This window comes from Chiloscyllium punctatum, chromosome 3 (assembly GCF_047496795.1).
Source record: "Chiloscyllium punctatum isolate Juve2018m chromosome 3, sChiPun1.3, whole genome shotgun sequence".
NCBI classification, from domain to species: Eukaryota; Metazoa; Chordata; class Chondrichthyes; order Orectolobiformes; family Hemiscylliidae; genus Chiloscyllium; species Chiloscyllium punctatum.
The window spans coordinates 62,694,995-62,719,945 of record NC_092741.1 but is presented as its reverse complement, the minus strand read 5'-3'; the positions used below and the strand labels follow the sequence as shown (position 1 = coordinate 62,719,945).

The 24,951-nt window shown below is 40.8% G+C and overlaps 2 protein-coding genes across 8 annotated transcripts in view; one reads left to right on the top strand and one right to left on the bottom strand.

Moving 5' to 3' along the window:
* Positions 1-4,899, bottom strand: part of LOC140459793 (uncharacterized) — a 70,686-nt gene extending 65,787 nt beyond the window's left edge. For both annotated transcript variants that reach the window (XM_072554318.1, XM_072554324.1), the window contains exons 1-3: positions 4,837-4,899; positions 4,315-4,659; positions 501-614 (exon numbers count right to left, since the gene is read on the bottom strand). In XM_072554318.1, coding sequence (XP_072410419.1) covers positions 501-614; positions 4,315-4,540 — 340 coding nt within the window. In that variant the 5' untranslated portion in view covers positions 4,541-4,659; positions 4,837-4,899. The remainder of the gene's footprint in view (positions 1-500; positions 615-4,314; positions 4,660-4,836) is intronic.
* Positions 4,900-12,786: 7,887 nt separating this feature from the next.
* LOC140459760 (bcl-2-associated transcription factor 1-like) overlaps positions 12,787-24,951 on the top strand; it is a 71,280-nt gene continuing 59,115 nt past the window's right edge. For 5 of the 6 annotated variants that reach the window (XM_072554307.1, XM_072554286.1, XM_072554300.1 and 2 more), the window contains exon 1: positions 12,787-12,906. The gene's annotated coding sequence lies outside the window, so the exon portion shown is untranslated. Of the gene's footprint in view, positions 12,907-22,980; positions 23,114-24,951 lie in introns of all 6 variants that reach the window. The other variant, XM_072554276.1, reaches the window with a different exon arrangement.

Sequence of the window (24,951 nt, the reverse complement as noted above, 5' to 3'; positions counted from 1 at the left end):
AAACAACACATTATCAACCTACACAGCTACCATCCTTTAATTGCTCATTCCCTTTACATTTTCCTGGTGAAATTTTATCATCAATATCATCTTTCTAGAATCCTAGCCTGTACCTCAAGCTTTGATAATGAGTGTACGTCTGAAAACTATCTGCCCATATTACATAATCTGAAACCTACTTCTAGCCTTCTGGATATTAACTGTTCGAATGCCACAAAATCAACTTAGTGCATTGTTAGTATGGAGTCATAACCAACAAAGAGGTGTATGCAATTATCTCCATTAAGTCAATTGGTTATGTACAGCTTGAGGCTAAGCACTTCATTAACACAGGGTGAGGTGAGTAGGCGCTCTCCAATTATATCCTAAAAAGGATTGAGTCTATGCTGTTGGTTTTATTCTTTACCACACTCTTAATTATCTAGCCAACTGAGCTAACCAACCCCCATGCCCTTAGTAAGATACCTTTTAAAACAATGTTGTTAAAATACTGTACTCACGCTGTTCACTGATGTGTAGGTAGTAGAGAGCAGCTGATTGCTGTAGACTTGGGTTTTCAGAAGCAGCTAATGTCCTCAAAGCTTCCAAACATTCAGTGTCAATCACTTTACTTTCTGAAGTTGTACGGGCAAATGAGACAGCACAGTTGTTTTAGGCGAAACATAGGATTGAAATTGCAGAATGAGACATCAGTGTACAAATGCTCAATATTTGTTGAAACTCTACTGACTGAAATTTAATGGAAGCAGATATCTAAATTTTGGAATAAAACAAAGAACTGTGGATGTTAGAAATCTGAAACAAGAACAGAAATTGCTTGAGAAACTCAGCAAAACCTGGCAGCACCTATGGAGAGAAAGCAGACCTTTTTTTTCTGAAGGTTTTATTTTTTTTGACCTCTTAATCCACTTACATTTTTCTGTCCCTTTGCTTCTTCCGACTGTAGTACGCTGGACTAGATTGTAGGCGAAAGTGAGGGCTGCTGATGTTGGAGGTCAGAGTCAAGATTAGAGTGGTGCTGGTAAAGCACAGCAGGTCAGGCAGCATCCGAGGAGCAGGAAAATCGACGTTTTGGGCAAAAGCCCTTCATCAGGAATGGGCTGATGGAGGTCTTTTGTCCGAAACGTTGGTTTTCCTGCTCCTCGGATGCTGCCTGACCTGCTGTGCTTTTCCAGCACCACTCTAATCTGTACTTAATTGTACTCTACTTTCTTCTCTGACATTTGTTTTGGAACATGACTAGACCAATTCACATCAATGAGCTGCTGCCTGATCCGTGACCTGACTCCATGTGCGACATTTTCTGGGCTTGCCCACAGTTTGTAGAAGGGCAGGTGATGTTAATTGATTGGGCAGTGGGCAACATTAAATTTGCTAACAGCGGGTTAAAGTTTTGCTTGCTTGTTTTCAGAACCTTACAGGTTATCTATCCCAACCCATCATGGTCAGGGACCTGTTTTGAATCTATCAACCTGTCGTGAATACTCATTTACACCCTGGCCCACAGGAATAGCTTTTACAGGTGGAACCCTGTTTGCCAAAAATGCAAAGCATGCATTCATAAACTTGACGATATACATGAGGTGCAGGAAAATCAACGTTTTGGAGTCCTTCATCAGAAATGCTGTGCTTATCCAGCTACACACTCTCAACTCTGATCTCCAGCATCTGCAGACCTCACTGTCTCCTAATATATATGAGGTGTGTACCTGCCAGGATAGACTTCCACTTTCAGGCTCCGATCAATACAACTTGCTTCATTTTCTTATCTCCTTCATAACTAAGGTTCTGTGCAAGTACTTACTGTGTTAGGCATGCAGTTTCTTCATGAGAGGTATTAGTCATGTGTAGTTTGATTTATTGTCATTAACTGCTTACAATGTTAGCAGTGAAGTGTGATCAGGCCTACAAGCCTATTCAAGTGAGACAGCCACACTGGCCGATGCAAACAAATCTGACAAGGGCAGGCAAGCGTGGCTGAATTTGAAGCACGGCATGATTCAAAAGGCCACCTTTAGTAGTTGAATCTTTTTCCCATGAAGCCTTTGGTAAAAAGCCATCAGATTTGCTTATTTTTCTAGATCTAATGAATGTTCAGTGATGTGACAGTATGTGAGCCACTGAGTGTTACAGGTCCTTCAGTTTTAAGTGTGAACCCCAGCAGATGTGAAACGCAGTCCCACTGGTGCCAGTCGTGCTATAATGGTAGCTGCAATTAAATGGCAAATAAAGACTACACATTAGATTAGATTAGATTAGATTACTTACAGTGTGGAAACAGGCCCTTCGGCCCAACAAGTCCACACCGCCCCGCCGAAGCGCAATCCACCCATACCCCTACATCTACCCCTTACCTAACACTACGGGCAATTTTAGCATGGCCAATTCACCTGACCTGCACGTCTTTGGACTGTGGGAGGAAACCGGAGCACCCGGAGGAAACCCACACAGACACGGGGAGAACGTGCAAACTCCACACAGTCGGTCGCCTGAGGCGGGAATTGAACCCGGGTCTCTGGCGCTGTGAGGCAGCAGTGCTAACCACTGTGCCACCGTGCCGCCCATGAGGCATCTGATGGAGATGCCTGTCACCCAAACTTATCCTCTTGCAATGCCAACTCACACTTATAGGAGCATGAAGCATTGAGTAGAAAGTGCTGCATTCTGGCAGAATGTAGCAGATCATTCATTATTTAGTGGCACTGAAGTAGGTTCTCTTAAGCTGGTCATGGGCTCTGACTTCTGCAGCCACCTCCGTGCAGGCTGCCTTTATCACCCAGGATAGCCTTGTTGCTATCGATAGGGAAAAAAAGTTCCCTTCTGTCCTGGACAACCTTCAGGTGAACCTAAGGAGTCATCGCTAAACTGTGGTGCTATTTGCTTTACCTGGTCTCTGACATCTCCAGAGGTGGGCAGAAGTGAGGAGCAGAGGGTGAATGTTGCTCCTGGGTTGCAAAGTGTGAAACACTGAGTGTCTTTTAAATATGGTCACCAAAAGATGAGGGTGGGAGGGGGAGCAGAACATCCTGCCCATTTAGAGTCCTGGAATTTTACAGTACGGAAACAGACTTTGCTCATAAAAATTGGTGTTTTATGCAGACATGAATATGTAATGAGAAAAATGAAATTAGACATGAAAACGTAGCCTAGCCCTGAATGGAAGCCTCTCCCACTTTTAAACCTACTTCAATACTTAGTCTGAGAGAAAGTAAATTTTGCTTCTTTTTTTTGCTGTTCAAGGTGATAGATCACTGAGCACAATATTCACAAAGCCCCAAATAGGTAATGACATTGCTCCCTTATTCTACACTGTTAAAAACCAACACTCCAGCAACTTGAGGGATAAACAGAGTATGATATATGTGGTGAGTAATAAAGAGTAACTAAAGTTATTCACTGCAAACTCACTCTTGCAGCAATTTCTAATCCAACATGCTTATAATGGATTTGAACCCATTACAGAATTACAAGAATACTACTAATCAAGGCTGAATCAGTCAGGGCGATACAGTGGATGAGAGCTTGGCACTGCTTGCTGCCTCACTGCACCAGGGACCCAGGTTCAATTGCAGCGTTAGGTGACTTTGTGGAGTTTGCATGTTCTCCCCGTGTCTGCGTGGGTTTCCTCCGGGTGCTCTGATTTCCTCCCACAATCCAAAGATGTGCAGGTCAGGTAGATTGGCCATGCTAAATGTGAAGTTACGAGATTGGGGGTGGGTCTGAGTGGGATTTGTTTGGACAGTCAGTGCAGACACGATGGGCTGAATGTGCTCTTTCTGCGCTGTAGGGATTTTATGATCCTAATAATATAAACCTGATCAAATGGACTAGCATTAACTTTCTAAGAAAAATACATTTACAAATTTATTAACAGAAATGATTCTATAGTTTCAGCATTGGTTAGTGGAGCAGTGACCTACTAACTATTTTTGTCTACAGGTGTTTTTTAAACAATGCCATCCATTTAAAGTAAATTCTAGGCAAAAATTTGTTACGCAACTGTAACTTTAAACCTATTGAGACTGTATTAACATTCTAAGGACATTAAGTTATGCAAAGTGAATATTTATAACATTCATAAATTGTGCTACTAATGATGACAATAGAAAATAATATCATTGAAAAGACTATAAAGTTACAAGGCCTTCAATGAAATTTCTGCAATGCAATCTTTATATTATAAAAAAAATCATGAAAATAACTAAAACAATCCCTACCCACAATCAAGCCATTATCCAAGGTAGGAAGTCAAGCCTACAATAAAACAAGTATGACTGGCTTTGAAGAAATGTTGCATGGTAGGCACAAGCTTACCTTCTACATGCTGCAAAAACTGTCGTGCAGCTTCTTTCTCATGTTGTTGAAGAACTGGTTTGTAAAACCTCTTTGACTCAGGTTTATTCAGTTTCAGACAGCAACAGTGTTGTATGGACGCAAAAAAATCTTTTATTTTCTGCAAGAGGTTTTCTGAGGCCTTCCGTATCAGTTCCATAAAATTCTTCAGGTGTCGGCTGCATGAGTCACAGAACGTCTCCATCATTCAATTTTTTTCTTCCACACGACTGAAACTCTGAGTTCTCAAATGTTAATGATATAAAGCTTTAGGAAAGCCAGAGGCATAAGAGGATTTGTTGTTCGAAGTTGTTTTCTTCATCGAGTCTGGAATGCATTGCAAATTAATAAATTTGAATTTTGATTTAAAAAAAGTTGCTATTTAATATACACATTTATGAATCAGAGGCACACAAACACACCAAAGACCCCAACATTTAATGCACTAATGTCTATGTTCCAAAAGTACAGTCTGTTTAATTTGTTTTACTTTAACACACTCACCATGTTTTCACGGTTAAATTTACATCTGCACTGCAAACAAAGGCCAACTTGTGCCTCTCTGATAATAAAGAGGAGTGGCTATAACAACGGCACAGGGAGGCGCTAATTTGTCAAGCAAATCCACTTTCTCACTGGAATTAAAGTCTGTGATAGACATTTAATTGAGAATGTGTAAACCTGTAAATGACCTTAAAACGAACGGATCAATCTTGTCTTCTAGTTCAGCATTCTAGAATCCTAAAATGAAAAAGATTAGGAATTGAATATGAAATCATATTTGGTGCAAAATTATTTGTTGTTCAACAGTAATGTTGAATAAAATGTCAGGATTTATCTCAGTGAGCAATCGAGTCGATGCAGGAGGTAATCTTCTGATTGATAATTTATTTTCTCATAACAGCATTTGCTAAATGCTTTTGAAATTCAAATTTGTGCACAAGTTCCTGAAGAATTTGGGTTCATTATGGGTGGCTGATGAGTTAGAACCAGGACTACTATTCTCTCCAGTGCGTGCTGCTGAGGAAATTTTCAAAATTCCTGCTCCCTGTAGGACACCAGGGCAGCAATAATCCAAACTTCAGTTGTGGGACCCACTTCTTATTATCGGACCTCAGAGCAATAAGACTAAGGCATTTTCTTTTGCTTTTATTGAGCTAGCTTTGGATGTCAGTGGTGGAATCAGGTGGTCTCCTCAAGTATCTATGAAAATAGAAGCATTAATAAAAAGAAACCACAGGGTGGAAACAATGTACTAATTTCATACAAACGCTCCTTCCATTTTGTTTTTCCCAGGTGGAGGGAGTTAAAATACTCCCCTTACAAAGTCAGAACATGTGTACTCTTTTGTTAGAGGAACGATTAGAATTTATTGCTTGCCACACATAAAGGTCATAGACTAAATGTGTTACCATGGCATCAATGGCCTGGTGAAACGCAAACATGCTCTTACATCTGGATAGGACTTGAACATTTGCCAAAATGCTTTGCATTTTCCTTCTGTTGTTACTCTAAATTTGGAGGTTAAATTGCCTCATAGTATGAAACAAAATGTAAACAGTATTATTTTAGTAAACTTTTTGGGCTAAAAAAATTCTCACCTATGTTTGGTACAACGGTGAGGTAATAACTTGCTCTGGTACTTTTCTTTCTCCGTGTTTACCTAATGCTGTTTTTGTAGTGCTCCCAAAAACTGTCTCATTACTCTTCTTTGACTTTTGATTCCCCACCCCCGGCCCTAAAAAAAAGACTGGGGTCTTTTCTTTTGTTCCAATTTTTCCTTTTTAACAGACAGATTATTTAAAGGCAAATCAGCAGCGGCTTAAAAGTTCCAGGTAATCCGCATTTCATCCTGTTATATTCTCACATTGTGTCAGGCCATGAGCACCATGATTTCATGCAATAAACTGTTCTCGCAGCAGAAGGTGAGGTTGGTATTTAATTTAGAACAACCCAAACAGCATTATAGCTGCTCCTAAGACAAACCAATTTCAGTGTTTAAATCATTGCTTATAAATAATCCTCCTGTTGTTCCCTGTATAATGCAATCTTTAATCAATCATTAGTTTACTGTTTGTATGTCTAGTCAAACAACTGTTTTATGTCATTGCGACTGGTGTTACAATAGCAGAGGTACATCAGAATAAGGACTCGATTATATAACTGATATGTGCATGTGCCTGTGCCAGTCCTGCCACTGTTGAAGTGGCTGCCAGTTAATCAGCAGAATTTCATAGATGCAGTCAACTGCTCTCCTGAGCTGAAAACTGCTTAGTCGAATGGCTAGCCGAACACATTGAAACATTACAATGGAAGGTCAGTTCCTTATAAGAAACAGTGGCATTCATGAAATGAAGCACATCCAGTGTTGGGAACAGAACAGATTATCTAAAGCTTTTAAACAGAGCACCTAAAGCTTTTAAACAGCTACTGGTTGATCTTAAAACCATCTTGTTGCTACAAGGAGAAAGTTTTCAATCAAACAGCTCAGTCATCTCTTTTAGGGGCCAATGGAGGTGAAGCAAAAGCCTGAGAGAACTCAAATTAATAAAGCACTTTTCATAGCATCAAATCTGCATTGCAGGCATCAGGGGCAATGTGATTTAGCTCTACTCTAAACATGGGACCAGGTGAGAAAGATTTGGAACTGCCAGCTGGGTGTTTCCATGCACCGACTGAAGCATTGGAAAAGCAACAATAAACTCAGTCCTTTCAACCCTGCAAACTCCTCCTTGCCAACCTCTGGGGTGTTGCCAAGTTGGGGGAGTTGTCTCACAAATTCGTTAAGTAATGGACTGACAAAGTCATACACACAGAATCATACCTTACACACAATGGCTCACATATTAACATCAGTATCCCTGGTTATGTCCACCAGTAGGAGAGACTGAGCATAGGTGATGGCACATTGATATATGTCCAGAAGGAATTGTCCTGAGAGTTGTCAACTTCACGAACTCCATGAAGTCTCATGTATCAGGTCCAACGTAGGCAAGGAAATCTATTGCTGATTACGACACATCCACATCCACTACCTCACCATGGTGGCTGATTAAACAATACTCCTTCACATTGAAAACCATTTGTAGGAAGCACTGAGAGTGGCAAGGGCAAAAAAATGTCCTCTGGGATGGAGTGTTTCAATGCCCATCACCAACAGCTGTAGCACTACAGATCAGGTTGGTCAGATCCTAAAGGACATAGCTGCTGGACTGGGTCTACACCAGGTTGTAAGGGAACCAACATGAGGGGAAAAAAAACAAAACTGACTTCATCCTCACTAGGATAGATGTATCTGTCTATGACATGAGTAAATATAGATGCATTGAGGAAACCCTCATGATTCAGAGTAACCCCTACTCTACCATTAGCATCAAGTGGATCACCTCATTTGAATGAGGAGTGCAGAGGGCACAGCATGGAGCAGCACCTGGCATTCTTAAAAATGAGGTGCTAACCTGGTGAAACTACAAGAACATTTGCATGCCAAACAGCATAAGTAGCAAGTGATATACAGAGCTAAGTGCTTCCACAAGCAACACATTCTGATATACCCAATTGTCGATGGTGGTGGACAATTAAACAACTCACTGGAGGAGGAGGCACCACAAACATTGCCATCCTCAATGATGGGGGAGTCTGGCACACACTGAAGCATTTGTAACAACCTTCAGCTAAAAACACTGAGTGGTGATGCATCTGATCCTCCTCTGGAAGTCCTCAACATCACAGATGCCAGTCTTTGGGTGATTTAATTCACTCCACGTGATATCAATAAATATTTGATGGCGTAGAATATTGTGAAGGGTATGGGCCGTGACGACAATTAGGCAATAGCATTAAAAATGTGTCCTCTGGAACTGTTCAGTGCCAAGCCATTCCAGCATAGTTACAGAACTGGCGTTTACTCAACAATGTGGAAAATTGCAGAGTTATGTGCTATAGCAGGACAATTCCAACCTGACCAATGAACACTCCATCAGTCTACTATCAGTAAAGTGATGAAAGGTGTCAACAATATTGACACCAAGCAGAATATGCTTAGCAGTAAGCAGTTCAAGACACTCATTTTGCACTTTGCCAGGATCACTGAGCTCTTGACTTCATGACAGACATGGCCTAAATATGGACAAAAGAGCTGATTTCCAGATGAAAGGTGAGCGCCAGCTGTTGACACCAAAGCCACAATTGACTGAGTGTGGCATCAAGGAGCTTTGGAAAAACCAGTGAATGGGAATGAAGGGGAAAAATTTCTGCTTTCGTATCAGTCTGGAGAAAGCTGCAGTATAGAGGGCTTTGAGAGTCCTCAACCAGGAATCATAATAAACCAGCATCCAAGTCCAGTAGGTAACAGGGAAGGGAAATTAAATGTTGGTTAATCTCAGGCATGGAGAGATTTTCTTATGGGTAGAAATTGAATAGGTTTGGCTTGTACGCATTGGAGTTTACAAGAACGAGAGACAACCTTATTGTACCATATAGGATAGTTAAGGGAACTTCACAGAATAGCGGCTGAGAGATTGTTTCCCTTTGTAGGAACAGAGGGCTTAATCTCAGCATGAGGTGGTCGCTCACTTAAAACAGAGATAAAGAAGAATTTATTCTCTCAGAGGGTGGTCAATCTGTGGAATTTTTTTACTGCAGAAAGCTGTAGAGACTGGCTCAGTAACTTTATTCAAAATTAAGATAAACAAACTTAAATCAGTAATGGGATCAAGTGTTATGGGAAAGGGAGGCAAATGCAGTTTTGGATTATCAGATCAACCATGATCTCATTGAATGACAGCCAGGTATGATGGACAGGTTGGGAGAAAGTGAGGACTACAAATGCTGGAGAGTCAGAGTCGAAAAGTGTGACACTGGAAAAACGCAGCAGGTAGGGCAACATCCGAGGAGCAGAAGAGTCAGAGTTTTGGGCATAGGGCCTTCATTAGCAATGTGATATTAGGAATCCTACTCCTTGTTTGCTGCCTGACATGATGAGCAGAAAGGTCTACTCATATCTTGTGTGTTATGTTTTGGAGTCATAACCAGCACAAATCAACATGGCTGTGGTTGTTGGAGCTCAGTCATCTCAGCTCTGGTATATCTTTGCAGGAGGCACAGTGGTTAGCACTGCTGCCTCACAGCGCCAGAGACCTGGTTCAATTCCCGCCTCAGGCAACTGACTTTGTGGAGTTTGCACGTTCTCCCCGTGTCTGCGTGGGTTTCCTCCGGGTGCTCCGGTTTCCTCCCACAGTCCAAAGATGTGCAGGTCAGGTGAATTGACCATCCTAAATTGCCCGTAGTGTAGGTAAGGGGTAGATGTAGGGGTATGGGTGGGTTGTGCTTCGGCGGGGTGTTGTGGACTTGTTGGGCCGAAGGGCCTGTTTCCACACTAAGTAATCTAATCTAATCTAATTCCTTGGGGTAGTGTCCTTTGTGAGATTGCGCCCAGTAACTGCATAAAAGCCACATATTCAATGTGCTTTTTCTTTTGGTTTAACAGTGAATAAACTTTCCCTTTCTTTGACTCAAGGAAAACTTATTGATTGGACCATTATTGCTCAGAACAAAAGTAGTTAACTACATTTTAAAGAAATCTGGTATGAATTACTTAAATAATTTAAGTATTTAAGATTTTAAAAGATAAGAATGTAAGTTTTTTATTGTGACCAGCTGAGGAAGACAAACAGAACTATTCACCCTTACTCACTTGGCCATAATGGTTTCTGCCTGCAATGATTTTATCAAGTAGCATCTGTTAGGCTGTATATAAGAGGGGAAAAATTTAAAAGGGACCTAAGGGGCAACTTCTTCATGTAGAGGGTAGTAGGCGTATAGAATGAGCTGCCAGAGGAAGTAGTGGAGGCTGGTACATTTACAATATTTAAAAAGCATCTGGATGGGTGTATGAATAGGAAGGGTTACAGGAGTATGGGCCAAGTGCTGCCACTGGGACTAGATTAGGTTAGGATATTTGGTCGGCATGGATGAGTTGGATTGAAGGGTCTGTTTCTGTGCTGTACATCTCTATGACTCTAAGTCTATCTTTCCTGAGTTCATACTGCGCTGATTGCTTGAAAGCTAAATTTGAAGCAAAGATCTCATTTCCATATGCAAAACAGCTGTTTCAGGCAACAAGCCCTGCTGTGTTTTATGGATTTTTGCTCATCAGTACTTATAACAAGGATGTACTACCCATGCACTCTATTTGACACATTTTTAATCAACCCATTGAGCTATGCTATGATACACTTATGGAGCAGGTGGGACTTGAACTTGGACCTCCTGGCTAAGTTCACTGTATTATAGACTGAGGAAGCCATTTGGTACCTGAAAGAAACAAAAACAGAAAGTGCTGGAAAAACTCAGCAGGTCTGGTAGTATCTCTGGAGAGAATGCTACTACCCCAGCCCTCTAACCGCAACAAGGACAGAATCCCCTTGATCCTCACCTTCCACCCCACTGGCCTCTGTACATATCGCATCATCCGCCGCCATTTCCGTCACCTACAAACGGACCCGACCACTAGACATATATTTCCCTTCCCACCCCTATCTGCTTTCTGAAAAGATCATTTCCTCTGTGACTACCTCATCAGGTCCACGCCCCCTAACAACCCACCCTCCCCTCCGGGCACCTTCCCCTGCCACCGCTGGAATTCCAAAACCTGCACCCACACCTCCCCCATCACCTCCACCTAAGGCCCCAAAGTAGTCTTCCACATCCAAAGGTTCACCTGCACTTCCACACGTCACTTACTGTATCTGTTGCTCCTGATGCTGTCTCCATCACATTGGAGAGACAGGATGCCTACTCGCAGAGTGCTTCAGAGAACATCTCCCGCACACTCACACCAATCAACCTCACCACCCCGTGGCTGAACACTTGAACTCCGCCTCCCACTCTGCCGAGGACATGCAGGTCTTGGGCCTCCTCCATCGCCTGGAGGAAGAATGCCTCATCTTCTGCCTTGGGACCCTCCAACCCCATGGCATCAATGTGGATTTCATCAGTTTCCTAATTTCCCCTCCCCCCACCTTATCCCAGTTCCAACCTTCTAGCTCATGACCCGTCCCATCTGCCAATCATCCTTCCCACCTATCCGCTCCGCCCTCCCCTCCAACCTATTACCTTTTCCCCCACCTCCATCCACTTATTGCACTCCCAGCTACCTTGCCCCTTGCCCCCAGCTCCCCCCGTCCCATTTATCTTCCACCCCCGAAGCTCCCAGCCTCATTACTGATGAAGGGCTTTTGCCCAAAACGTCGATTTTTCTGTTCCTCGGATGCTGCCTGACCTGCTGTGCTTTCCCAGTACCACACTCTTGTCTCTGGAGAGAAAGCAGAGATTACATTTCAGGTTCAGTGATCCCTCTTTAGAACTGATCTTCCAGCAATTTGTTTTTGTTTCTTATTTTCAGGATCTGCAGTTCTTTCTCTTTTTTTGGTACCTAAAATACATGACCTGCACAGTTGAATTTGTAGTCTTTCAGTCACTTGACAGTTCAACACACCTCTCATGGCTAACATTTCTGTCTTAAGTCTGCTACAGTGGTCCTAGAATCTCTACAGTGCGGAAGCAGACCATATGGCCCATTAAGTCCACACGACCCATCCAAAGAGAATCCCACCCAGATCCATCCCTTGGACCCTGCATTTCCCATGGCCAATCCACGTTATCTGCACGTCTTTGGACTGTGGGAGGAAACCAGAGAATCCGGAGGAAAACACACTGGCACAGGGAGAATGTGCAAATTCCACACAGTCATCTGAGGCTGGAATCAAACCCAGGTCCCTGGCACTGTGCTAATAGTGCTGAGCACTGTACTCAACAAAGCTCAGCACATGCTGCAGGAACAGCACCTCCCTTTCTGTTTGGGCACTTTACAACCTACAACACTAAACACACAGTTCCATTTAATTAGACGCAACCCATCTCATACCTTGTCATAAATGTGCTCTCAACTAGCTGACTTACTTTGTGTTATTAGCACCTATTCTGCATCGATACCTTTTCTTCTATTAGCTCTTTATTTGTTTTTTGCTCTGAGCACCTCACTATCTGTTCCACTTGCTCCTGCATCCCTCCCCTACTTTAACAACAGCATAAAACCATCATTTTCCAAACTTCATCAAGGGAAACGTTGTCTCTCTCGCCACACACGCAGCCAGACTTGCTGAGATTCTTCAGTACTTTCTGCTTTAATATCTAAAACTGAGAGAGTGTTTCCTAACTCTTTGTTTTATGTTTTTCCCTATTGGGAGCAGTGCATCCCATTTTGGAAACAGTGGCTGAACTCCTCGGCTTTTCATCTCAATTGAAATGTTAGGGGCGCAGCGCCACCAGTGGCAGGACTGGGGAGTGTCTAGAAACGCCCGGGACAGCGCCCCGTGTGGTTGGAGGGAGAAAACCTGGTTAACAGCGTACCCAGCTCATCATCGCCCCCGCGTGGTCCGAGCCCGGACTTACAGCGGGTCGGACAGTTGCCGGCGAAGGAGAAGAGCCGACCTTTGACCCTAATCACGCAAAAGACAAGATGGAGGCCGGCGGGGTGTGATGACTCTCGGATCGGCAGGTTTCTCGTCTCAGGTAGGCGAGCAGAGCAGGGGTCCATCCCAGGAAAGCAGCTGGAGAGATGTGGAGGGGCGGGGGAGTGAGCTGGTGAATGAGGGCGGATTGTAAAGGAGAGGCTCCTCACTTTCCCGGGGTCGGTGTCGTGTGGCGCAAAAGGTTCAAAATGGCTCCCCCCCCCCTCCCCGGGCTTCAGCTTCTTAAAATAACAATAAATAAATATCGGGGTTAGTACCTTCGCCGCACGTTCGGGTGGAGCAAAATCAAATGCTCCGAAGATCCCATAAGTCGCTTGTTGCATGAAATTATTTCTCATGCCCAATAAACCGGAGCATTTTCTCAACAACCAGCTGTGGGAGAGTTGGCTGTAATTTCCATTTTACTTTCATTTGCGAAGGCCTACACTTTGGGTTTGGTGTCAGGTTAGGAACGGATCATCAACCATCTACTCTTTTATTGTGTTCCAGAGAACCAGCTTTCATCTATCTGTTCTTCCACAGATCAGCGCTTAATTGCATCGTCAATAATTAAAATGTCCAGATTGTATATCTCTTTAGGGAAATCTATAGAGTTTTATTAGTTAGTCGTGACTGCCTCGTGTTCACTTTGGAACTGAAAACATTATATTTAACGGTGTAAATTCGATCAATCTGCAGTAAATATGATTTTTGAAATGTATGATTCTGACCATTGGCACTCATAGCTAATATCCTTTCTCGTGACCTGGCAGCCGTGAGCTGGTAACAGATCAGTTAATCATCGAAAGATCCTACCTCACCTTTTAGATCCATCTTTAAAAAAACTTGTGCAAGAAGTGGGGAGGGACTACTTCTATTACAGTGTATCTTGTTTCCCGTTTTGGATATTTTTAAAACTAAAAAAAATTATAATTTGTGACTTGTATTACCTTCATCTGGAGGCTGTGCTGCAATATGATGTATTGCAATTTTGATACTTCATACTTAATATTTTAATTACAGTTTTTATTACCACTTTTTATTTTCTGTTCTTCTCTTGATTGCATTGAATCTTACCAAGTTAGTTTTGTCCAGTATGTTAGTGACTAAGTTATCTATTTGTATGTTTCATGGTCAAAAAGGAAGGTGAAAAGCAGGATGGTTGAGAGTTTTCTTGAGTATCTATATAATTTGCTTACTGTGAGATGTTTATCTGCTGGAATGATGTATAATGTGGTGAAAACACTGGTCTACAGCACCATGGAAACACAAGCAACATTCTGTAGGGAGGAAGTTGTCATCATTATTTCCTAGACCAATAGGAATTATGCGCTGCAGGTTACCAGAATAAAGGAAGACCAACCAAGAGAAAAAAACATAACTCTGGGCCCGTCATGGCGAAGACAAAACAGGTCTAATTATCTTCTGGTTAAAAGACAGAGGCAGGTCTAGCCTACTTCACTGTGAGTCAACATCCTCAGCAATCTTCCTGATAATATCAAACAACAGTTCATAACTGGTGGATGAAATCTTAGAACCTGTCCAAATGAGTATTTTCTGCACAGAAATTTAATGCAAGGACCAAATGGTGTGATTCCACACTGTAAGGTTTCTATAAAAATAAGCTAGAATTCCAAAATTTGAAAGAATTTGTGAAGTTTTACATTGAATGGTGGTAGATATTAAGTGAATGATAAATTATATTTTGCTGGTTTTGAGGTTGAGATAGTTTGTGACAGTATTTATGTCAAGATAAAATTGTACTCCCGCACTTGACCTGTGGCCAGTCATTAATTTTTGTTGAGCTTCATTTTATTGGGGTGTTATTCCACAGATGTGTTTGACATTTGTCCAAGTTGCTGCTAGTTGTGTTAATCTCTTAGGTAACTGGAGCAGGCCTTTCAATTGTAAATTGTTGAGGTAAAAACAATGACTACAGATGCTGGAAAGCAAATACTGGATTAGTGGTGCTGGAAGAGCACAGCAGTTCAGGCAGCATCCAACGAGCAGCGAAATCGACGTTTCGGGCAAAAGCCCTTCATCAGGAATAAATTGTTGTCAAGTCTAATCCTGCTTGCATTCATCTACATGTGGGTAGAACATAAGCATTAAAGGATGGTCAGAAGTGGAATCCTGGTTGATTGCCCCAGCCGACACCCAAAATCTCAGTCGTCTGTGGCGGTATTTTGGAATACCAGTCTTAATGCAACCCTAGTCTGGAATGAAGTTGAGAGTAATTTGGCTGAACATTCAGTCCCCAGAGCCGATGAGATCCCTGCTCAAATTTTGAAACACTGTGCATGTGGATTTCTAGGGTGGTTGCACAATCTTATATCAATTATCTTGGAAGAAGAATAGATGTCTTGGGATTTCAGAGATGCTATGTTGTGATTATATTCAAGAAGGGTGGCAATGTTATGAATGATACCTACAGTGGAAACTCCTTGCAGCTTGTCACAGGGAAGATTGTTACAAATATCCTCAATTTCCTCTTCCCAGTGACCAAAGAGCTCCATTCTGAGTTGCAATGTGGTTTTTCACCCATCAAGAGGCACTTCAGCCATAGTCTTCATGTGGTGAATTGAGGAAAGAAGAAGGGAACAGCATCAACCACTGTTCATGGTGCTCTCCATCTCATGAAGCCTTTGACTCTGTTCACTATTAGGGTAATGGAATATCTTCCTCAAATTTTAGCTGTGCTGAGAAATTTGTCATCATCCTCTCTACTCCATGATGACGTGTAATCTATAATCCTCACTGATGGAACCGCTACTGACTAGATATCAGTGATGATTTAGAGATGTTGGTGTTGGACTGGGGTGTACAAAGTTAAAAATCTCACAACAACAGGTTATAGTCCAACAGGTTTAATTGGAAGCACTAGCTTTCAGAGAGATGCTCCTTCATCACGTGGTTGTGGAGTATGATTGTAAGACACTTTTGCTATAAATTCTGTGTCTTACAGTTGTGTACTCCACAACCACCTGATGAAGGAGCATCGCCATGAAAGCTAGTGCTTCCAATTAAACCTGTTGGACTATAACCTGGTGTTGTGATTTTTAACTTTATATCAGTGATGACTGAGTTACGTAACACTCTGTATGTCGTTACATCAACCCTCTTCTCCATTTGTTTTCACTGCAGTAGTGCCCCTCACCTTCAGCAAACAACTGTCATGCAAGGAGACAATGTATGGAACAGACAAGAAGCTATGTAAGCTTTCCATCTCAAACCAAAATCATCCCAACGTGAGCCATTTATCTTCAGTATGTAGATAACACCTGTGAGTGTGTTTGCTCAAATTAAGCTCCAGGTCACTGTTCAAGCATGTGAGAAAGATGGGCCTTTCACTAAGTACCTGAAAAACTAAGGTTTCTTTCTAATCAGTACTGTTAACACAACACCAACTACCCCCCAAAATGGCAAGATTCTGGAAAGTATGTGGAGCATTTACCCAGTATTGGGTACCATATGGTTCCTATATATCTTGAAGACTTGGACAAATGAAGGCAGCTCAAAGCAGTGGTGAGGTACCATTAGGACAGTCTTTACAAGATCCTCCATAGGCAGACAAACTGCAGTGTCCTCTCCCGGGTCAACTTGCGTAATGTTCATGTGCCTGATGCTAAACCGCGAAGAAATTGTTCTGCTTGGAACTTTGTCATGGCAGATGATTCCCAGTAGGACAGTGGAAATCTTCTAGGGATGTCCTCAAAGCATTAGTTCGCAAGAGACCTTGCTAACTAAAGGGAGTTCTTGTTTTGTCATCGATCAAAATGAAGATAGTTCATTGGGAAGGCACTGGATACATCAAGGAACTCTGTCATTAATGTGTCTTGATGTCTGAGAGAATGCACAAATCTACAAACACTTCATCTGCCTGACCTCTCAACCACACCAGCCCTGTATGGAGTAGTGCCTGTGGATCACGGTTTAGGCTCGGCAGCCATTTCAGAATACATCAAACCAGAGACGAATCCTTTATTGGCTGATGTGCTCTGCACTTTTCAACTCCAAATACTGTATTTCAAAATGTTGAATTTTATTCAAAAGCTATTGGGTTCAGGGTACATACAACATCCTTTATTATACATATGTTAATTTTGATAATCATTTTTTAAATTGATTACATCCTCATTTAATTTTAAAGCCCAATTAGCCACAGAGTCAGTCATACAGCACAGAAACTGACCCTTCAGTCCAATTTGTCCATGCCAATCAGGTTTCCCAAACTAAATTAATCCCATTTGCCTGTTTGACCCATATCCCTCTAATACATAAATAGGAAATGTTCTTTCCAAATGTCTTTTAAATATTGTAATTGTACCTGCATTTACCACTTCTTCTGGCAGATCATTCCACGTATGAACTACCCTCTACATGAAAAGGTGCCTCTCTGCTCCCTTTTAAATCTTTCTCACATCACCTTTAAAATTATGCCCTCTAGTTTTGGACTGCCCTACCCAAGGGACCTTCTGGCCTTTGCTATTCATCTTATCTATGCCGTTCATGACCTTGTAAACCTCTACCTCCTATGCTCAAGTGAAAAAGGTCCCAACCTATCCAGCCACTCCTTTATAACTCAAACCCTCCAATCCTGGGCACATCCTTGTAAATGCATTCTTTTCAATTTAATAATATTCTGGAGGTTATATTTAACCCCCTCCTCTAGTGATAAAGCTGCTTGTCTCGAGGTGTACACATTCGACTAAGTATTTTTCATATGAAATACTAGACTCAGCAGTAGACCTGTTCTTCCTAGTCTAGGTCAGTTGATGAATATGTGGCAGGGTAGTTTCATATCATGCACTTTTGCTGATGGCAGTTAAGAGACCAATAGGAGGGAAGCAGGTTATGCAATCAAATGCTTCTTACAAAGTGGCTATCAGTTTGTTGTTTTCAGTATTGGCACCAGTTGCCAAGCTGCAGTTGTCACTGTCATGTGATGCATACAGTCCATTAGGTGATGTAACTATTTTCCTTGGTGGCTTGTGACTTCTACGTGCAAAATGAATCATTTGGCCTTTCATGTCATGTTTGCAAGCATCTTTCAAATACAGCTTGGGGCTGTATACTGGAAACTCTTAGGTATGCAGTCTCTTCCATTCTGCGAATGTGCCCTAGTTTTGTCTTTTCTGTGAATTAGATGCTTTCTACAGAAGGGCCCTTTCAAAATGATTTCAACAAGAAAGACATAAAGATTTTTATTTTGTGAAATAGTTAATAAAAGAACGATTTCAATTTGTAAATTTTGAATATTCAGTCATATTTCTCATTGAGTGTTCAATAGAGCATTAGTTTTGGCATGGTTTTAAGGGAAGGGGCAGAAGGTTTAGAGGGGTTATGTGGAGAAACTATTTCACTCGGAAGATGGACAGGAATCTGGAACTCACTGCCTGAAATGATATTAGATTCAGAAACTCATAACATTTAAGTATTTAAATGTGTACTTGTGATATCAATGCATACAAGGCTATGCATGGTCAGTTGCTAGAAAATAAGATTAGAATAGTTGGGTGCTTGTTTTTAACTGGCACAGACTTAATAATTAAACTTGTAACAGAAGCTGCAAAAAATGTGCTATTTTATTTGAAACCAGTGAGGCCCATTAAGATTAATGGATCTCACAAAAATCTGGATGTAATTCCAGTAAAATTGAAAAACTGCATGAAAAGTTATTTTACCATCCGAATGGAATGTGCTTTAACTTGACTGTCACAGTTCATTCTACTCCATCTTAGTAAATTGAAACATTGTTTGCAAATAAAAAGGATACTCTTTAAGCTGACTTGCACATCCTGAACTTGAATCTGATGAGGCCTCCACGCATCATGCTCCTGATTGGCTTATTTAACTCATTCAAATAGTCACTGATGCATAAATACTTTGCAAAAGCCGCTGTGTCAATTGAAGGCAGCAGAAGTGGTTTACTGAGCCGAGTGTCCCACTTCTTAAGTGTACTGTTGGCTAATGTAAAGACGACAGTTTGGAGAAGGTACTTATTTGGAGATGGGGTAACTGGTTTCTTTCTTTCTAATTTAGGTTTAGGTACAGTTTAGAACATCCAAACAGGACAAGGCGATCTGTTCTCTTCTGAGCATTGTTTCTTAAATCTGAAATGGAAGTAAAATATAACTATGAAATATTGTGAACTGGAAATGATGACTGACATATGAACTGCTCAACCAGCTAGAAGTTTGAAGATAATTCTAGTTATTCCAGCTCTTAGATTAATTACAGAATTTATCTCCTTTTACAGAAGTAAATCTTTGGGAAAAGATTTTAAACAAAACAACTAGATTCTTCAAACTCTAATAGAGTATTTTGTGTGTTGTAAAAGTAACTTCTCAAGTAATTGACCATTCAGACTGTTCAGTCTTTAAGTAAGAGAACAATCAAGTATGTATTCAAGTAGTTGTAAAAAGCTTCATTCAATGTATGTCAGACTTATCCTGTTAAAGGCTATTTAACATGAATCATTCAAGGTTAAACCAAAATAGAATAGGAGAATGAATGTACCATTGCTGCTGGACAATATGGAGCTTAAGCATAAACAATTTCATTTTTGTAGTACTGTTCCAGCTGACAGCTTTAATTTTATCTGCCTGTTCAGAATTATATGCAAAGATAAATTTTATCAATTTTAAATCACTGGAGGAATCAAAATGCTGCAGAAACTTCTTGAATTATGATTCAGAGTACCACGGTGAGAGGATTGGGACTAGTCCTACCCTTGTTTTCAGGGTATTACAGTTGGGTTTTTAATTAGTTTACAGTAGAATAATTAAGTCACCTTCTGCCAAATTTGGAAAGCCAAAAAAAACAGATTTTATCAACCATTTTTGTGCAATAATTTTCTTTTGGTTTTGCTAAATTGGAGCCGTACACTTTGTTAATTTGTCTGTGACTTGCCATGAGAAATTATTATACTTAAATTTATAATTCTACTCTTAAATTTTAATGAACACTTTTTAGCTTGTTTATTTAGTATGTAATTTACCTAGTATTTCATAGTATTTATTATACAATGCCCAATTTGAATGTTAGTTCACTTTCAATGTTGTTGCACCTGCGACGAATTTAGAATTCTAAACATTGCAAATTTAAAACCTTGCCTGTTTGTTATTCGTTCATAGAGTGTGATCATCCCTGGCACATACAGCATTTCTTGCCCAACCTCCTATTTGCCCTTGAGAAGGTGTGGTACTGAGTCATATCATTATCCTTTGTAGTCCAAAAACCGCATATGTACCCATAGTTTGAGCATTTTGGCTCAGTGACAGTGAAGGAATGGTGATTATAGTTCTTAACGTTGTGTGATTTGGAGGGGAGCTTGCAGCTTGATGGTATTCCATGTGCCTGCTTAGAGGCCATGGGTTTAGAAGATGCTGAGAAAGGCCATCAGCACATTCCTGCAATGTACTTTTTAGACTATGCATGTTGTTGTCACAGTGTGCCAGTACTGGAGAGAGTGAATGTTTTAAATTTGTGGATGGGTTGCCAATTAGAAGCATAGTTTTGTCCTGGATGATATTGAGCATTTTGAATTTTGTTGGACTTATCCTGTAAATGGAGAGTATTTTATCACTTTCCTAACTTGTGCTTTGTAGATGGTGGACATGCTTATCGTGAGTGAGGGCATAAGTCTCTTGCAACAAAATTCCCAAATTCTGACCTCAAAATAAAATGGAATAGGCTCTCGGGAAAATTAGACACATCTTACTACTGCGATTTCTACATATGTGACCCCTGCTGCTTACTGTGAGCTAAACCTTGTTCAACTTGGATTCCAATAGCCTAATTAAGTACAAATGGTTATAGTAGATCAGAGTTATTTGAAATAAATGACAACTTTTTTTGGTGGTATGATAAGTAGTGAGGAGGAAAATCTTCGACTAAAGAACTGCAGATATTGGTGGGCTGAACACTGTTAAATGGAATTTAATCCTGAAAAGTGTGAGGTAATGATTTTGGGAATACTACCAAAATAAGGGGTTCATGTTGAATACTAAGACCCTAGGTAGAACAGAGGATCAGAGGGCCTTGGAGTGCATGTCCATAGATCCTTGAAGCCATAAGTAGATTAGATACTTAAAGCAATTAGTAAAGTCATTGAATGCAAGAGCAAGGAAGTTATGATGTACATACAATAGTTATGCCAAGCTGGAGTACTGTGACTGAATACTGGTGATTGCGTTGGAGAGGATGCAGAGAATGTCACCTGGGTTTGAATGGTTTAGCTAAGAGTGATTAAGTAGGCTGGGGTTGTTTTCCTCAGAGCAGGCTGAAGGTGAGGACCTGATTTGATTTATGCAAAGTTATGAGTGGTATTGATGGGAAGAAACTTTTTTCTTTAGTAGAGAGATCAATAATCAGGGGGCACAATTTTAAGATCACGGGTGTGAGGTTTCGAGGAAAACAAATTTTTTTTTTGCCCAGGGTTTGATTAGCCATCTGGAACTCATTGCCTAGAAGAGCAGGAACAATCAAGACAATGAAATAGTATTTAGATGAACACTTGAAATGCCATTGCATACAAAGCTATGGGCCAAATGCTGGAAAAATAAGGTTATAATAGATAGATTCTCGATGATTGGCATTGATATGGTGGACTGAAGGGCCTTTTTCTGTGCTGGAAAAACTCGTGACTATATCATTTTGGTACAGAGGAGCATATTTGTGCTAACTATTGGCTTCTTTTTTATTTATTGAATTTTCTTTGCCAAATCTTTGAATATCTAGTTGTAAAGCATAAATAATTAGTTTGAAATAATAATATGAAAGAATTAATGTTGCAAAAGCCTTCATAAAAATGAAGTTCTACTTTTGCATATTTCCTTACTTTTAGTTCAGATAATGCTTCTGGTTAGTGCAGGTTTCTATTATGCTAAAACTAAGTGTAATGGAGCAATTGTAGCCAGTCGCAGTGTACAGAAGAATACTCTGGGAACACACATTATCTTAAAATAAAGCGAAGGTCTAATCTCTAATTTGAATGCAAGATAATATTGAATGAATTCACTACAGTGGCCTTGAACAAACTGTCACTGACCTTGTCCATGCTTTTTGCCTTTTAGATACAATTTATTCAATGCCAATTTAAGAAGAACCCAATTTGTTAAGCTCAGTTCATCTTAATCTATAATGGATTTCTGTCTAATGCTGCATTGAATGTAGAACCTATTTTTCTGATCAACTTGTTCAGAGATGTTTTTCACACCTGGAGCAGGTGGGACTTGAACCTGTATTTCTCTGTCCAGGGTAGGGACACCACCACCAAGCCAATGGAAAGCTCCCAAAAAACCTCCTAATTTACAGCCTATCCAAATTAACACCCTCAACCAACCTTGCATTCCTTTGTGTTTTTCAGTCTTCTGAGTTTGGTTTCTGTGCATCACAGTTGAAAGCAGAGTTATCAGCCATCTTGGCCTGTTCTCTAGAATTCTATAGTTAGCCTCTATTGCTTTTCTTCTGTATTTGTAGAGCCAGATTTTTGAACAAACCTTCAATTGGCTATCAGTTATCCTAATGAAGGTACACATTCCATTCCTTCCTTCACCTCAAGTACCATGAAATGTTTTATTAACATTAAAATTTAAATTATCAATAAGGTGAGATGGTTGAGCTCTGACACCTGCTTTTCTTTAAAGACACTTTTGGGCATCACTCTGTGGGCCACCATTTATTGCCTGTGTGTATTTGCCCTAGAGCAGGTGGTAAAGAGCTGCCACCTTGAACTGCTGCATTCCATTTGTTGTAGGTGACTCAGGATACTTTTGAGGGAGGGAATTCCTAGGATTTTAACCTAAGACACTGAAGGAATGGCACTATATTTCCAAGTCAGGTTGATGAGTGACTCAGAGTGAAACCTTTAGGTGGTGGTGGTCCTGCCTTCTAGATAGTAGTGGTCATGTATTTGGAAGATCCTGCCTCAGAAGCATTCTTGAATTTCCACAGTGCATATTGCAGATGGTGCAGTCTACTGTGGTGGACAAAATGGATGTTTTTTGCATGTAGTGTTAATCAAGTGGGCCACTTTGTCCTGGATGGCATCAAACTTCTTTAGTGTTGTTGGAGCTGCATTCAACCAGGCACATGGGAAGTATTCCATCACACTCCTGATTTTGCTTTGCAGATGGTGAGCAGGCTTTGGAGAGAATGGAGATCTTACATGCAGCAGAAGCCCAGCTTCTGAATTGCTTTGAAGCCACATTATATGGCTAGTCCAGCTCAGTTTCTTGTTAATGGTAACCTCCAGGATTTTGCAGGTAGGGAAATACAATAATGGTAATACAATTGAATTTCAAGGGTGACGATCACATGAATGTTACTTGCCACTCATCAGCCCAAACCTGGATATTGTCTAGTTCCTGCTGCATTTAGACATAGGCTGATTAAGTATCTGATGAGTTGTGGGTGGTGCTGACCATTACCCAATCATCAGCAAATATCTCCACGTCTGACCTCCTAATAAAGGGAAGGTTATTGCTGAAGCAGCAGAAGATGGTTCTGAGCTGACTGTCCTTCATCTTCAACAATGAAAACCATCTTTTTCTCTAGGCATGACTTGAACCCCTCGATTCTTACTCTCGTTTTACCAGAGGCCTTTGATACTATGTTGAGAAATATGGCTTTGATGTCAACAGCAGTCACTTTCATCTCCCCTGTGGAATTCAGTTTTTTTTGTCTATAATGAGGGCAGAAACTAAGTAGCCCAGTGGAACTCAAACTTAGAAGTTGACGACCACTTCCATTACTTGACTTAACAATGGGCACTAATTTACTAGCCTGGATTTTCCTGCTATCGTCCACTGACCCTCTTTGGTAATTTTTGACACTGTCAGGTGGATACCAGTATTGTAGCTGCACTAGAACAACTTAAATATACACTAAATAGCTTAATTGTAAGTTGAACTGCGTTGTCGATATCTTGAATTTGATCTTTGTCTCACTGAAACTGGGGTACAACAAATATTTATTAGCGGTTACCAAAATGGCGTATTGCCTAAAAAAGCACATTTTGTTGAAGTTTCAAGTGCTGCAGTCATCAGTGCAATTTGCAAGAAAAACAATTCAAAGGGGAAAACTGACATTTATATTGCATGAGTGGAGAGTGCTGATTGGTTGGCAAGTGAACTTTCATTGGCCAAGGTATTACCATGGTGAATGCACTCAATAATGCTGTTTTAACAGTTAATTGCCATACATTGTTTAAATTTGAGGTAAGGGGCCCTCCATGCAGTGCAGTAGTAGTGTCTTAATCCTGGACTGGGATGCTTGGGTTTAGTTCCCACATGCTTCAGAATTGTGTAATAACATCTCTGAGCAGGTTGAGGAAAAATAGGTTAGATTAAAAAAAAATTAAATCAGGCAGGTTGACTCTGAAATTAGTTGCCATGCTATCTTTGTGACAGTCCGAAATAGTCTCCAGGCATTTGTTCTTTCTGTAAATTATGTCCAGGAAATTTGATGTACCAAAGAATCTAATCACAATGGCAGCATACACAGGCATTGTACTCCAACTATTATGTTTAATGGTGCAAAATAATATTGTTTGAAAATGGTAGGTGTTTCAGAGTTGCAACCTGATGTTGATCAGCTTGTGTAATCTGCAATGTTGCTTGATCAAGCAGCAGTTAAATTCTGGGATCTTTGGCTATGTTGTCTAAATGACTAGATAAGCTAAAACAGCGTTTCAACTTAACAGCCTAGTCACAAAACATTTGTTACTGGAAACCATTGAAGTGTAGTATTCTTGTCTGGCCCATATTTATTCTGTTGTAGTGTAAGAATCTCCTTCAATGGCTTTACTCAATAGATCTTGAAGGATGATGTTTTTGCTATAACTTTTCTCAAACTCCTGCTCCTGGCATTGTAACAAATATGGAAACCGGAGCTAAGTGCTTGAAAGGCTGCTTTCTGCTGATGATGCCACTTCAATCAACCTTTCTTCCTCACAGAGCTGCAACTTTTCTAGAATGTACTTACTAGGTCCTTGGAATTGTCTCAGACTATATCAGCTGGGGAGAGATTGCTTTTCATGTGATGCTGGCAGTACTTTTTTCAGTGAGATTATCCTTAGGAAAGGAGAGGAAACATCACTGGA